General features: G+C 44.2%; 1 protein-coding gene across 9 annotated transcripts in view; it reads right to left on the reverse strand.

The window, feature by feature from the left end:
• Positions 1 to 9,776: 9,776 nt before the first annotated feature.
• The window catches only part of LOC126981516 (protein piccolo-like), a 78,583-nt gene continuing 73,812 nt past the window's right edge, over positions 9,777 to 14,547 (reverse strand). For 7 of the 9 annotated variants that reach the window (XM_050832638.1, XM_050832640.1, XM_050832641.1 and 4 more), the window contains one exon: positions 9,778 to 11,447. In XM_050832638.1, coding sequence (XP_050688595.1) covers positions 11,298 to 11,447 — 150 coding nt within the window. In that variant the 3' untranslated portion in view covers positions 9,778 to 11,297. Of the gene's footprint in view, positions 11,448 to 14,547 lie in introns of all 9 variants that reach the window. The other 2 variants (XM_050832642.1, XM_050832643.1) reach the window with 1 other exon arrangement.

Raw genomic sequence — 14,547 nt, forward strand, 5'->3', positions numbered from 1 at the left:
AAAAGAAGAAAAACAGACAAACAGGCAGACAGTATAATGAGAGACAGAAGACTAATGAGAAGCGAAAAACAAAGGAGACACAGAAAGAGAAGGTGAAACAGAGGGTGAGGAAAGAGAGACAAAGGGATGAGATTACAGGCAGGGAGGACGAGGACACACACACACACACACACACACACACACACACACACACACACACAGGGAGGGGATGGGGAGGGGGGGAATCTACATCAACAGGGTCGTACAGGCATGCAAAACAGATCAAGAGAGGAGGAGGAGGAGGAGGAGGAGGAGGAGGAGGAGGAGGAGGAGGAGGAGGAGAAGGAGGAGGAGGAGGAGGCATGAGTGTGGGAAATGAAGACGCCTCACAATGGAGAAAGCGAGAGGAAGACAGTACACGCTTGCTTCCACCACCTCCACCACCTCCACCTCCACCTCCACCTCCACCACCACCTTCTTCCTTCCCCTCCCCTACCTTCACCCTCCTCCACCACCACCACCTCCACCACCACCTTCTTCCTTCACCTCCCCTACCTTCACCCTCCACCACCACCACCACCACCTTCTTCCCTCACCTCCCCTACCTTCACCCTCCTCCACCACAACCATTACCACCACCACCACCTTCCCTCACACCCAATAGCTACCTCCACTCACTCCCCTCCACCTCTTTCTTCTAATCCACCCTCCTCCTCCTCCTCCTCCTCCTCATTTTCACTAACTTCCATTCCACGTTCTTCCTCTTCCACCCCCTTTTCCTCCCTTACCTCATATTTACTATTATCCACCTTCTCTTCTTCCACTCCCTCCTCTCCACTTTCTCTCCTTCCACTTTATCCTCCTCCTCACATTCCACACTACTCCAAAATCACGATCACTATGGGCGTCCGGAGGGGGGGAGGACAAATTAGGGCAGATGACCCACCTTTTGGACATCTGGTATATCGTCACCTTCGTAAACAAAGCGCCAAGTCATTATTTTCTACTTTACAGGAAATCAGAAAAAGAATTGTCATTATCTCATTTGGCTTAAGATTTAGGCAGAAAGAAATAGGCCAATTCTAGAATACTCAAACCCTGAATGACGAAGGCAACTGTACAAAAATGGGCGTCACATGTGGAAAAATAGATGTAAACAAAAACCTGGAAATCGCTGAAAAATGACTTAGGCGATTATTTTATGAGGGTGACGACATTTCAGTTCACATTCTCGTTTGTAAGATATGACAGTTAATATTTTCAAAACCTCGTGACTATACCAGGTGATGCAGTTCTCGGTAAATGCATGTGCTATCCCCTTGTTGTTAACCCATATCAGATTTGACATATATACGTGTAGGTCCTAAAACATGTTGATTCTGCCCCCTTTTTAAAACATTCCCGCTTACGCACCTATCGATTAACTCTTCCATCACGAGCTCCACCACAGCCACCACCTCCTTCCACACACATCGGCTCCTCCTCCTCCACCACAAACGTTGTCCCGCCGTCTTTCTCTTCCACTTTTTTCCTCTTCCCTCCTTCTCCACCTTACAATTTTCTTCTCATTAACTCCCTCACCTCACCTTACCCTCACCACCACCACCACCATAACCATCACCATATATCCTCCACCTTCTTTTTCACCTCTTCACCGCCTCCTCCACCACGCCTATTCCTCCTCAACCTCCTCTCAACCACAATGGCTATACCTCCTCCTCCCCCTCCTCCTCCTCCTCCTCCATTAAACGCCCCTTCGACCCCCACGGCAGGAGACAACCCCACAATCGGTACCTCCATTATCCCCTCCGATATTACCAAACGGTCTGCCTCAAGCCACCTCGATTTCCACTACTTTTCTTTGTCTTTTTTCTTCCTTCTTCTGCTATTTCTTTCTTTTTGTGTCATTGTATTTTCTCTGAGCCTTAAATTATCTCTCTTTCTCTCTCTCTCTGTCTTTCTGTCTATCTAACTATCTATCTTTCTATTTTAGGCTGTCTGTTTGTCTCTATCTCTTCACCTCCTCCTCCTCCTCCTCTTCCTCCTATTTCTCTTTTTTATTGTTATCTCTACTTTGATCCTTAAATTCTGCTTCTCTCTTTCTATCTATCTATCAGTCTATCAAATTATCTATCTATCCTTCTATTGCTGCCTGCCTGTTTTCCTGTCTGTCGCTTCACCTCCTACTCCTCTTCCTTCTCTTATTTCTCTTTTTCATTGTTATTTTTACTTTGATCCTTAAAATTCTCCGTCTCTCTCTTTATCTATCTGTCTGTCATACTATCTAACCGTTTATCTTTCCATTTCTGTCTGTTTCTGTTCGTCTCTCTCTCTCTCTCTCTGTGTCTATCTATCTATCTTTCTGTCTGTGTCTCCCTCTCCTCACAAAACAACATTCTCTTACCGAACACAACTCGCAGGAAGAACATAAGGGATCCTGAATGTACATCTTGCCCTCTTTGTAGTCCTCGATCTCACTAAGCAAACAACTGACTGAATTCCCGACTGACTGACTGACTGACGGGGTGGCGGGTGGCGGTACACTGACTAAGTTTGTAACGAACCTCCACCGTTATCTCTCGCCCTTATCGCCTGAAACCCTCGAGGCTCTTTTGAATGAACGCTTCTTGGTGGACACGTGTTGACTTTGATCGTGCTATCTTGGGATCGAGCGGAGTCGTTGTTTGATGTACCGCGTTTGTAAGGAATGGTGACGGGTTGAAATGTTTTGTCTGTCTTTCTTTTTCTCTGCTTATGTATCTTTTTATCTGTCAATCTAACTGCCAATCTGACTATCTATCTCTATTTATCTCTGTCTATCTCTATCTATCTACCTATCTAATGGTGACGGGTTGAAATACTGTCAGTCTCTTTCTCTCAATCAAACTTTTTATCTGTCAATCTATCTATCTGTCTAACTTTCTACCTGTCCATCTATCTACCTATCTATCAATCTATCTAACTATCTATCTATCTATTCCCTTATATATATATATATATATATATATATATATATATATATATATATATATATATATATATATATATATATATATATATATATATATATATATATATATATATATATATATATATATATATATATATATATATATATATATATATATATATACTCTCTCTCTCTCTCTCTCTCTCTCTCTCTCTCTCTCATGCACGGCCTTATCATTTCCAACATTTTTTCCCACTTAAATACCACCTTCCGGATGCCGATAACCAGGTAAGCTATGCACACCTACCTGGGAATACCTGGGGAATACCTGAGGAAAGCATACCTGTCTGGGAAAACCTGGGGGAGGGGAGCTGAGGTAACCTGGGTGTGACTCGGGGATTTAGGGTAAGACTTGGGGGTTGCCTAAGGGGAAGGTAAGATGCTTGAGGTAACCTGGATGTGCTCACCTGACCTTTACCTGCGAGTGAGTGACGCACCTGGGGGGAGGGAAGGTAAGGCTGGGGTGATTATTGTGAGTGTCTTTACCTTGCACTACATTGAAGACTGAGAAATGGAGACGAACTTGTAAGAAAAATAACAAGGAAAATGAAGAGAAAAAAAGAAAAGAAAACCTACACTGAATAGCTAAGGGCATACACAATAGCTGCACGATGTGATTGACGAGAGCGTCTTTGCCTTGCACTACATCGAAGACTGGGAAATGGAAACGAGCTTGTAAGAAAAATAACAAGGAAAATGAAGAGAATAAAAAAAGAATACCCATACTGGATAGCTAAAGGTAAAGCTGAGAGCATACAATAGAGCAGCACGATGTGATTGGCGAGAGCGTCTTTGCCTTGCACTACATCGAAGACCGGGAAATGGAGACGAACTTGAGGAAAATAAAAAGGAAAACGAAAAAAAAGAGAAAAGAAAACCTACACTGAATAGCTAAAGGTAAAGCAAAGGGCATACACAATAGCTGCACGATTTGATTGACGAGAGTGTCTTTACCTTGTACTACATCGAAGACTGAGAAATGGAGACGAACTTGAGAAAAATAACAAGGAAAATGAAGAGAATAAAAAAAGAAAACCCATACTGGATAGCTAAAGGCAAAGCAAAGGGGCATACAATAGAGGTGCAAGATGTGATTGACGACAGTGTATTTGCCTTGCACTACATCGAGGACTGAGAAATGGAAACGAACTTGTAAGAAAAATAAAAAAAGGAAAACGAAAAGAAGGAAAAGGAAATCTACATCTGATATCTGAAGGTAGAGTTAGGGGCATACACAATAGCAGTACGATGTGATTGACGAGAGTGTATTTACCTTGCACTACATCGAGGACTGAGGAATGGAAACGAACTTGTAAGAAAAATAATTAAAGGAGTGAGAAATTGACGAAAAAGAAAAAGAAAAATACAGAGTTAATGAAGAAAGAATACCAAGAGAAGATAGAGATGGAAAATTGGAGGATGTGGTTTAATGAATGAGAAATAAATGAAATAAAGAGGAAGAGGAAAAGAAGGAAAAGAACACCTACTTCGGATATCTAAAGGTAGAGTTAGGGGTGTACACTATGGCTGCGCGTGGCCTCGGTGTTTATCTCCGTCACATTGGCCCTTGAGTCCGTGGTGGGAACAGTCTATTACCCCGGGACAAGGGACACTAACATCCGGGTTACCACAGTTTACTTTCCCCATGTTTCCCCAGGTGTCCTTTTACCGACCAATCCGAAAGGGAGAATAAACAGCTCGGCCGGTATTCAAACCCGAGTCTGCGGATTCGTATCTAGGCATGCTAACCACTAGACAACGGAGGCGTCATAGACATTTGGGGATTTAAGTATTTATATGTATAGCCGCCTTGTAAAATGAGTGGTACTTTGTATTTTGGTAAGATGCCCGGCTTATATTTTAGTATGACTTAGAGGAAAAATAACAGGAAATATATATCCTTTTTTCTGGTTTATTTTTACGACGATTTTCTTTTAGTTTTTTTTAACAGTCCACTCTTCGCCACGGTCCGCCAGCATCCTTCTTTCCATCTCGTGAGTGTTTGAGATGCATCCGGGGAAAAGAAGGGAAAAAAAAAGATGGAAAAAAATGAGAAAAAAAAATCAACAAGTCTTTCCTCCTCTCCCTCCTCCTCCTCCTCTCCTTCCATCTCTTGTGTTATAAAGTCAACCGGCGAAAAGAAGGGGAAAAAAAAGAGGTTGAAAAAAAGGAAAAGAAAAGATTAAACAAGTCTTTCCTCCTCTCCCTCCTACTCCTCCTCTCCTTCCATCTCTTGCGTTATAGAGGCATCCGGAGAAAAGAACCAAAAAAGGAGGAAAAATAAGGAGAGAAAAAGTTATAAACGTCTTTTTTCCTCCCCCCCTCCTTCACTCCCTCCTTCCATCTCCCGTGTTATTAAGTCCAAAGATGAAGGGAACAAAAAATGGAGGCAAAATGAGGAGAGAAAAATACCAGACGTCTTTCCTCCTCCCCCTTCTACTCCTCTGTAACACTTCATTCCATTCTTCCACTTATATTATCCATTTTTCCTCCACTTCATTAACTTTTTTCTATTTATCTATCCACATTTTCCCTCCTCCACTTCATTCCTTTCTTCCACTTATATTACCCATTTTTCCTCCACTTCATTAACTTTTTATATTTATCTATCCACATTTTCCCTCCTCCACTTCATTCCTTTCTTCCATTTATATTATCCATTTTTCCTCCACTTCATTAACTCTTTTCTATTTATCTATCCACATTTTCCCTCCTCCACTTCATTCCATTCTTCCACTTATATTATCCATTTTTCCTCCACTTCATTAACTTTTTCTATTTATCTATCCACATTTTCCCTCCTCCACTTCATTCCTTTCTTCCACTTATATTATCCATTTTTCCTCCACTTCATTAACTTTTTTCTATTTATCTATCCACATTTTCCCTCCTCCACTTCATTCCTTTCTTCCATTTATATTATTCATTTTTCCTCCACTTCATTAACTTTTCTATCTATCTATCCACATTTTCCCTCCTCCACTTCATTCCTTTCTTTCCATCTCCTGTGGTATAGAGTCATCCAAGGAAAAGCGCTAAAAAAGGAGGAAAATATGAGGAGAGAAAAATCATAATCACAGGTCTTTCCTCCACCTCCACCTCCTTCTCCCCTCCTTCCCTCCACCTCCTTCTCCCCTCCTTTCCTCCACCTCCTTCTCCCCTTCTTCCCTCCTTTCCGCCATCGCCTTCCCCAGCGCCGAGGAGGAGAAAGTTGCCTCGACGTTCATTCTTTTGTACTGGAAAATTGTTTCTCTTCCGGGGCTGAATTTGAGCCGATTTTTTTCTTTTCTGGGGCGATTTTTCTTCTGAGGCAGTTTTTTTTCTCCCTTGAACTCTGAGTTATGGCACGTTGATCAATTACTACTCAGAAAGCGACTCTTGTACCTGTGTTTGTGTTCGTGTGTTTGTTCGAGTGTGTGTGTGTGTGTGTGTGTGTGTGTGTCGACGTAACGCACACTCACGCAGCAATAAAACACGCAAGAAGCCGTGACGAAGTGAGTGAGAGAGGGAGGGAGAGTGTCGCAAGAGATAGCGAGAGAGAGAGAGAGAGAGAGAGAGAGAGAGAGAGAGAGAGAGAGAGAGAGAGAGAGAGAGAGAGAGAGAGAGAGAGAGAGAGAGAGAGAGAGAGAGAGAGACAGGTGAGTTGCGCAGGTATAAAGTGTGTGAATTAAGAGACAGATCCAATGAACAGGTGTGTGATGAGCAGGTAGGTGTGTTGCAGGTGTGTGTGTGTGTGTGTGTGTGTGTGTGGTTTGATGTTCTATTTGTGTACACCTTCTACATGATAATTAACTCCAATGATACACCCATCCTTCTCTCCCCCCCCCCCACCCCCACCCCCTCCATCATTAGACCGTATACTTTCCCCTTCTGTCGACCATTAGCGCTAAATACCTCCATACATAAATTCCTTCAGTCATTATTGCTTCATATATTCATCATCATCATCATCATCATCATCATCATCATCATCATCATCATCTTCATCATCCGTGTATTTGTGTTTACGTCTTCTCTTCCCTCCACTTAATTTCCTTCTTCCATTTATATCTCCCATTTTTTCTCCACTTCATTCCCTTCTTTCATTTATCTATCCACATTTTCCCTCCACTTCATCCTTTCATCTATTTTTCTCTCCATATTTTTCCTCCATTTCCTTCTCTTCTTCTATTTTTCTCACCATATTTTTCCTCCACTTTAGTCCCTTCTTCCATTTTTTCTCCACATTTTCCCTCCACTTCCTTCCTTCCTTCCTTCCATTGATCTATCCACATTTTCCCTCTACTTCATTCCCTTCTTCCATTTATCTCTCCCATTTTTCCTCCACTCTTCCATCTCCATCTCTCATTCCTCTTTCTTGCATCAATTCCTCTTCCTCTTTATTTCTTTTGTTTCTCATTCATTAAACCTTCTACACATCCTCCACTTTTTCATCTCTATCTTCTCTTGGTATTCTTTCTTCATTAACTCTTTATTTCTCTTTTTTTTTCTTCATCAATTTCTCACTCCTTTAATTAAACCTTGACATCCTCCACCTATCCACCTCTTCCCATCCACCACCATCCACTTGCATCCTAATTACATCCCCTCCTCCACCTTTCTTCCCTTCCACCATTTATCTTTACTTTATCAGTTCCTATTCTTTAAATCCACAACACAATCTCCACTTTTTTTTTCATTCCTCATCCACGACGACCATCATCATCTTAAATCAACTCCACCTCCTCCATCTTTCATTGTCACCATCTTCCCACATTCATCCATCATGCATGCAACCTCTTTGAATTCAACTGTACATTCTTCTATCCACCTTCTTCCCTCCATCATCTCTCCTTCAAATCCACCTTGCTTCTCTTACTATACGTTTCCTTCTCCCTGTATCCACAAACATCCCCTTCAATCCACCTACCCATCCACTCCTTATCCAGCTTCTTTTCTTATTCGTTCTGATCGCCTCCACCTCCATCCTACCTGTTTTACTATCATTTCATCCACCCTTCTTATCTCTATCCTTACCCTCAATCCACCTTTCCACTTCCTCTCTTTCCTTCTGATCGCCTCCACCTCCACCCTACTTGTCTTACTACCCTTCATCCACCCTTCTTATCTCTCTCCCTACCCTCAATCTACCTTTCCCCCCTCTCTCTTTCCTTCTGATCACTTCCACCTCCACTCTACCTATCCACCTACTCCTCCCTTCCCTCAAACTACTTCTCCACTCCTTCCCTTCTTCCATCCTGATCACTACTTCCATCCTATCTATCTCTCCCTCCCTCTCGTCCTCCCCTCCCTTCAAACCACCCTTCCACCCCGTCCCTTCCCTCCTGATCTCTTCCACCTTCAGTCCCTACCTGTCACCCTGAATTCTCCATCACCCTCCCTCACTTCTCCCCCCTCCCTCCACCTCCACCTCAAACCACCCCTTCCCATCTGATTACTTCCACCTCCACCCTACCTATCTACCTTACACCCCCTCTCCCCTCCTCCCCCCACCCTCTTCCCTCCCCCTATCAACCATAATACAAAACTCTTGATGTAATGGTTTCGCTGTGTCCACATCGTCTCCAACGGCGATGTGTAACCATGCATGTCTCTCTCTCTCTCTCTCTCTCTCTCTCTCTCTCTCTCTCTCTCTCTCATTCCTGCCATTTTTTTCCTTTTCTCTGCATCCTGTCATCAAATTCTTTCTTAGTTTGACATATTTGAGAGATGATGATGATGATGATGAAGATGGAAGAAGATAAAAAATGAAGATCAGAGAAGTTGCTGGTCACTGAGGAGGGAGGGAGGGAGGGAGGGAGGGAGGAGGGACGAAGGGAAGGGAGAGTAATTAAGAAGGGTGACGAAAGACGGTGAGGAAAAGTGATCAAGTTGTAAAAGAGGAAGGAAGGGAGGGAGGGAGAAGGGAGGACATTCTGGACATCTTACGAGAGAGAGAGAGAGAGAGAGAGAGAGAGAGAGAGAGAGAGAGAGAGAGAGAGAGAGAGAGAGAGAGAGAGAGAGAGAGAGAGAGAGAGAGAGAGAGAGAGAGAGAGAGAGAGAGAGAGAGAGACCCACCACCCTTCTTCCACCTCCATCACACCCATTCATTGTGGAAGACAGCAACAAATAAACAAAAACAAAACAACGATAACTAAAACCAACATTAAATCCTGAAAACAAATCAAAATAAACCTAAAAAAATATCAAAAAAACATCCACAACTTACACTTCATGACTTCACTGCAAAAAGAGACGGAGTTATACACAGGGGCAAGGCGTACAGCATAATCTATATACATCATCATCTATACACCTGGCCACACACACCTGTTAGACTCACTCACTTTTACCTGTTGACTTCGTGATGAGACAAAAAATATATATGACACCTGTAAATCCAAATCTATAGGTAAAATTAAAATGTACTACAATGGAAAAGAATAAAGACTGTGTTACTTCTAATAAACACACATATATTACTAGTCAATAATACACACAAACAAAATAACTACAACAGCAGCTACTATATACATGGGCTTGCAACATAAAGAAGACACAACAACACACAAAAACACACATACACACACACACGCAACACAAACACAGCACGCAACACAAACACATATATACAAAGCAACAAGCAAAAGAAAACAACGCAACATAGACTACGAGAAGAAACATAAGTACAAGCAGACGAGGACAACGAACGATAAGAACAAGAACAACAAAAACTCGAGATCGAACACACACACACACACACACACACACACACACACACACACACACACACACACACACACGGACATGCTCTCAACACAACACAAACATGCACAGAAAACGGACACGCAAAGCCGACGAGGACGCAGACAAGGACGAGGACATAAGGACGAGGACGCATGCACGGAGCGACTCTCATCTTACCTCATCATCGGTCTCATTCTCGCTCTCTTCCTCGGCGTGGGAAAGCGTGGCCGGCGTCAGGGTACCGTCAGGAGGGTAAGAATCGAAGGGAACACCGTAGGAGGAAGACGAGGAGGATGGTGGACATGGGGACCCGACCCGTATGCATAGAGTCCCCCCCACTAGATCCCCAACGCTTCCTCCTCCTCCTCCTCCTCCTCCTCCCGCCGGTGCAGTTGTCTCCCCGCCGGCGCCTTCACCCACCACACACACTGACATGATGTAGTGGTCGTGATCGTCTTGGTTCTCACTCCTCTCCTTCAGGGACCTCAGAGGCTTTGCTAACACACTTGTCACCACTCACACGCACTCCAGGTCACCACTAATGCACTTGAGGGTCAATTTTTGGTGATTCTGAACGCACTTGTCAATATTAACGTCCCTGGTGAAGTTTAACGCACTCGTAGTTTAATAGGAATGCATTTTGAGGTGACTAACGCACTCTCGGGTCAGTATTAACGCACGGTGATTTTGTAGACTTGGGGGTCACCTTCTACGTTTTTCGTCATTCTATTCGCCTTTAGACCAACGATAACGCACCTCGGTGATAACTAACGCACTTTGGTTATCATTAACGCCCTTGGTGATCATTTAACGCACCCAGGAATCGTTTATTAGCCTCAGAAATCACTATAAGACACTCACAGCTCACCAGCACTGTGTCTTGGCGGTGAGGTGCGGTCATACATGCAGGGTCAGGCACACAGGTAATGACTGCCAGGTAACGGGGGGTGCCAGGTAACCGATGACTCACACCTTCAGGGATCACTTTGACACTTAGTATGCCGGCTTCGTGTCCTTCGTTGATGTATTCCCAGTCAGGTGTCCCGCTCAAGTGGCATCGGCAATACAGGTAAGCAGGTACTGTAACCAGGTAACCGACCTTCAAATCGATCACTGAAGCTGTTGTCGTTATATATCAATCAATAGTTTGGCATTTCCAGGCATTTTTGTGTGTTTGAACTGTGTGCGTGTGTGTGTGTGTGTGTGTGTGTGTGTGTGAGAGTAATTTCAATGCTGCCTGTTCAACGGCCCACTGTTTTTAATGTCCGCCTCTATGTGTCTATGGGCGTGTATGTGTGTGCGTCTGTGTACGTGCGTGTGTACCGTGCAGTGACGAGAGCACAGCGAGAACCACACACACTGCACCGCCTTCCACGAGCCCGCCCGCCTTACTGACTCCGGGGGCTGAGACGCTGGCTGACCCCACGCGCGAGGCGGCACACACACACACACACACACACACACACACACCAGTCCCTCGATCGTATAATGCCACAACGATACACTCACGTAACTCATTACAACACATCGTTAGTGATAGTTAACTTAATTTCTCGTGTTTTCTCGGGATATTTCGGGATTGTTATTGAGTCTTTCCCGCCGTCCGTGCCCTCAGCCCAGCCAAGTACCCGGGGCAGAGCAAGGGGGGCGGGGGCGGCGGTACTTGCCCTGGGAGACTCGTCGATCCTGCGGCGTCTGGCAACCGAGAGGCGGCCTGGCGGGGACGCGTGGCCTGAGGGTTGACAAGTGTTACCACCCCTGGCTGCCTGGCTGGTTGGGGAGTGTTGCGTGGGTTGAGGTGAGGGCGCAACACACACACACACACACACACACACACACACACACACACACACACACACATTGACCTCCACTAATTTGAGTTATGACAGTAGGTTGCAGGACTTAATCATCAAACTATTTTACGTAATCATGGACTGCATCGGTAGTTAGGTTAAGTGTTCAAGAAGTCTCATAATGCAAAACTCTTATATTTACTAATAAGGGTTACGATCGTATGGGTTGCAGGATAGAATTATCAAACTATCCTACGTCATTATCTACTGTATTAATAGTTGGGTTAAGTATTCAAAAGGACTCATAATACAAATCTAACCTGCTCTTAAAAAGCACTGGTCTACAAATCAGCATTAACTTATATATAACTAAGTTCAAAGTTTTAAATCTATATAATATCACATCAGTACCACTTTAACCATTCACTGTTCTAATCAAACGAAATGTAGTGCCGTTCTTGATGGGAAAATGCTAAGAAACTCGTATGCAAACACCACACAAGTCATAAGGCATTTATAACCAAAACCATCCGTGCAAATGTGAAATGTTCGCCGATCGCAGCTGTTTTGTTATCCTCGTATTGATAGTTTTCATATAATCCAGGTGTTCATTGCTTGCAGGTGTCCATACGTATTCATCCACATGGAGAGGGCAGGGCAGACAGGTGTGATGGGGCGAGGGTAAGGGAGGGAAAGTGTAACACAGGTATTGGAAGCATCTCATTGTAACTTCCTGAATCACATCAAACAAAAAATCCAGGTGATCAATGTTTCCAGGTGTTAATTTATATCAGGTTACGCAGACAGGTGTGGCGAGATGGAAGCAAGGGGGGGGGCAGATCTTCAGGTATTGCAGATATTTCATTATCATGCCATTCATTAGCTCAACAAAAGAAGTAGTAAGAATGACTCCAGGTGTTCATTTATGTAAGGTTGCTCAGACAGGTGTGGCGAGACCGGTAAGGCAGGGCAGGTAAAAAGGTACTGAACTCTTCTAATCTTTGTTTTCACTCCATGCATCGGATCAAATCAAAATTCCAGGTGAACTACGTCCCCAGGTGTTCATTCATACCAAGTTGCCCAGACTGGTGTACGTATGGCGAGACGGGGAAGAGAAAGGGGCAGGTGTGGAAGCTGTGGGAGGTATTCATTTTCTCTTTTCGTACCTGACCGAAACAATACTCCAGGGCCCATATTCTTAAACATTTGGAGGCTCACACATCCACATTTGATAATCCTTTTGTAGAGGTTCTTGTGGGTATCTCCATGGGTGGTTTCATGAGCCTGGTGATAGTTTGACAAGGCTTCTACACCATGAACATGAAAAACCTGACTAATCTCCGTTATGGCCTCTGGAAATAGTTGTTTTGAGAGCCGAGAGGGTCTGAGAATACGACTGTGAGTGATAAATATCTTAAGAGGTGTTCACAAGCCACCATTCAGAGATAACACGGACAGATACAGCGGTGTGGAGAAAGGTAGAACGCCAGTGATGGACAGAGATAAGTTTTTACAGGCAAGGAGGCCGCTCAAGGGGAAAAAAATAGAGGAGAAACAGAAAATCCCACAGGTGGTTATCGAGTGAAGGAAGGTGTGTAAGGTGTACGCAGCCGACAGGTAGAAAGCGAGGCAGGTGTAAGGTGTGCTGGCGTGGGCGTTCAGGTGTTAGCTCGACGCATCTCAGACACGCTCTCCTCTGCCCAAGGTCACCTGTCTGTGTCTGTCCCAAGGAGTCTGTCGCTTTCTTCCTCCCTCCGTCCCTTTGCCCTTGAGCTTGAGACTGGCATTTCCATTCATACGCTTTCCAAAGGAGGGACTGTTGCTTGTTTCTGGGGTTTAGTTTGGGCGTCACCATAGACATTTTCCGGGTGTAAGATCTCCATTCATTCATTCATTCAACTTATTCAGCATCTTGATACGAGTCTCTCATTTGGCTATATTAAAGTTTCATGTTTTCTAAAGGAGGGGCTGTTGTTTGTTTCTGGGGCTTAGTTTGGGCGTCACCATAAACATTTTCCGGGTGTAAGATCTCCATTCATTCATTCATTCAACTTATTCAGCATCTTGATACGAGTCTCTCATTTGGCTATATTAAAGTTTCATGTTTTCTAAAGGAGGGACTGTTGTTTGTTTCTGGGGCTTAGTTTGGGCGTCACCATAGACATTTTCCGGGTGTAAGATCTCCATTCATTCATTCCTCCAACTTACTCAGCATCTTGAAACGAGTCTCTCATTTGGCTGTATTAAAGTTTCATTCCAAAGGGCAATACAAGTAAAGAGTTTCATTCATTCCTTTCTCATGATTATTCGCCATCTTGAAATGAATATCTCAATAACATATAATAGAGCTACATTTCAAAGGGCCGTACAGTTAATATTCACTAATTCCCAACATTCCAGTTACTCTTATGGTTAGTTCTGTAAAATTCTTTGGGATGGGCGCGGTGTATGCCTCCTCGGCTCTTGAGCTTGTGGTCGCATGTTCGAGCCTCCGCCAGAACGCCATTCATAAAGAGGATTTCCCGTTTCCTTTATCCTTTTCGGGTCATATTTCGTCAGCTGTTTATAGCCCACGTAGGGAGGAAATGCACTGTTTGTTCTATTACATTCCTAGTCACGTTTCTATACCGCTTATCTTCCCACGTTCTTCCTGTACACACTCGTTGTTCTCTGCCTTCTTGTCTTTGTTACATTCTGGACTCTCATGCCTTGTCTTGTCATGTCTCCCCTTCTCTTCTCTTCTCTCGTCACCTCATGAGCTCTGTTACAGTGCAATGTTTCCTCTCCCTCACCTCCGTCACTCTGATATGCACCTCCGTCACGTCTTCACCCCCTTCCCAACACCGCCAAGGTTAGCAAGCGGCCAGTTATCTTCAATTATCTTCCGCCGACATCAGGTGACGCGAGTGATTTCCTCCCGCTCGTGAATGGGGAGGAAGCGAGAGGCCGCAAGCACGAGTTCGCCTTCCTGTGACCGGTGCAAGGTTGTGGTGGTGGTGATGGCGGGAAACTGGAGTGTGAGGTAACGGGTGTGCGAAT

The sequence above is a fragment of the Eriocheir sinensis genome, chromosome 48, assembly GCF_024679095.1.
Source record: "Eriocheir sinensis breed Jianghai 21 chromosome 48, ASM2467909v1, whole genome shotgun sequence".
Lineage (NCBI taxonomy): Eukaryota > Metazoa > Arthropoda > Malacostraca > Decapoda > Varunidae > Eriocheir > Eriocheir sinensis.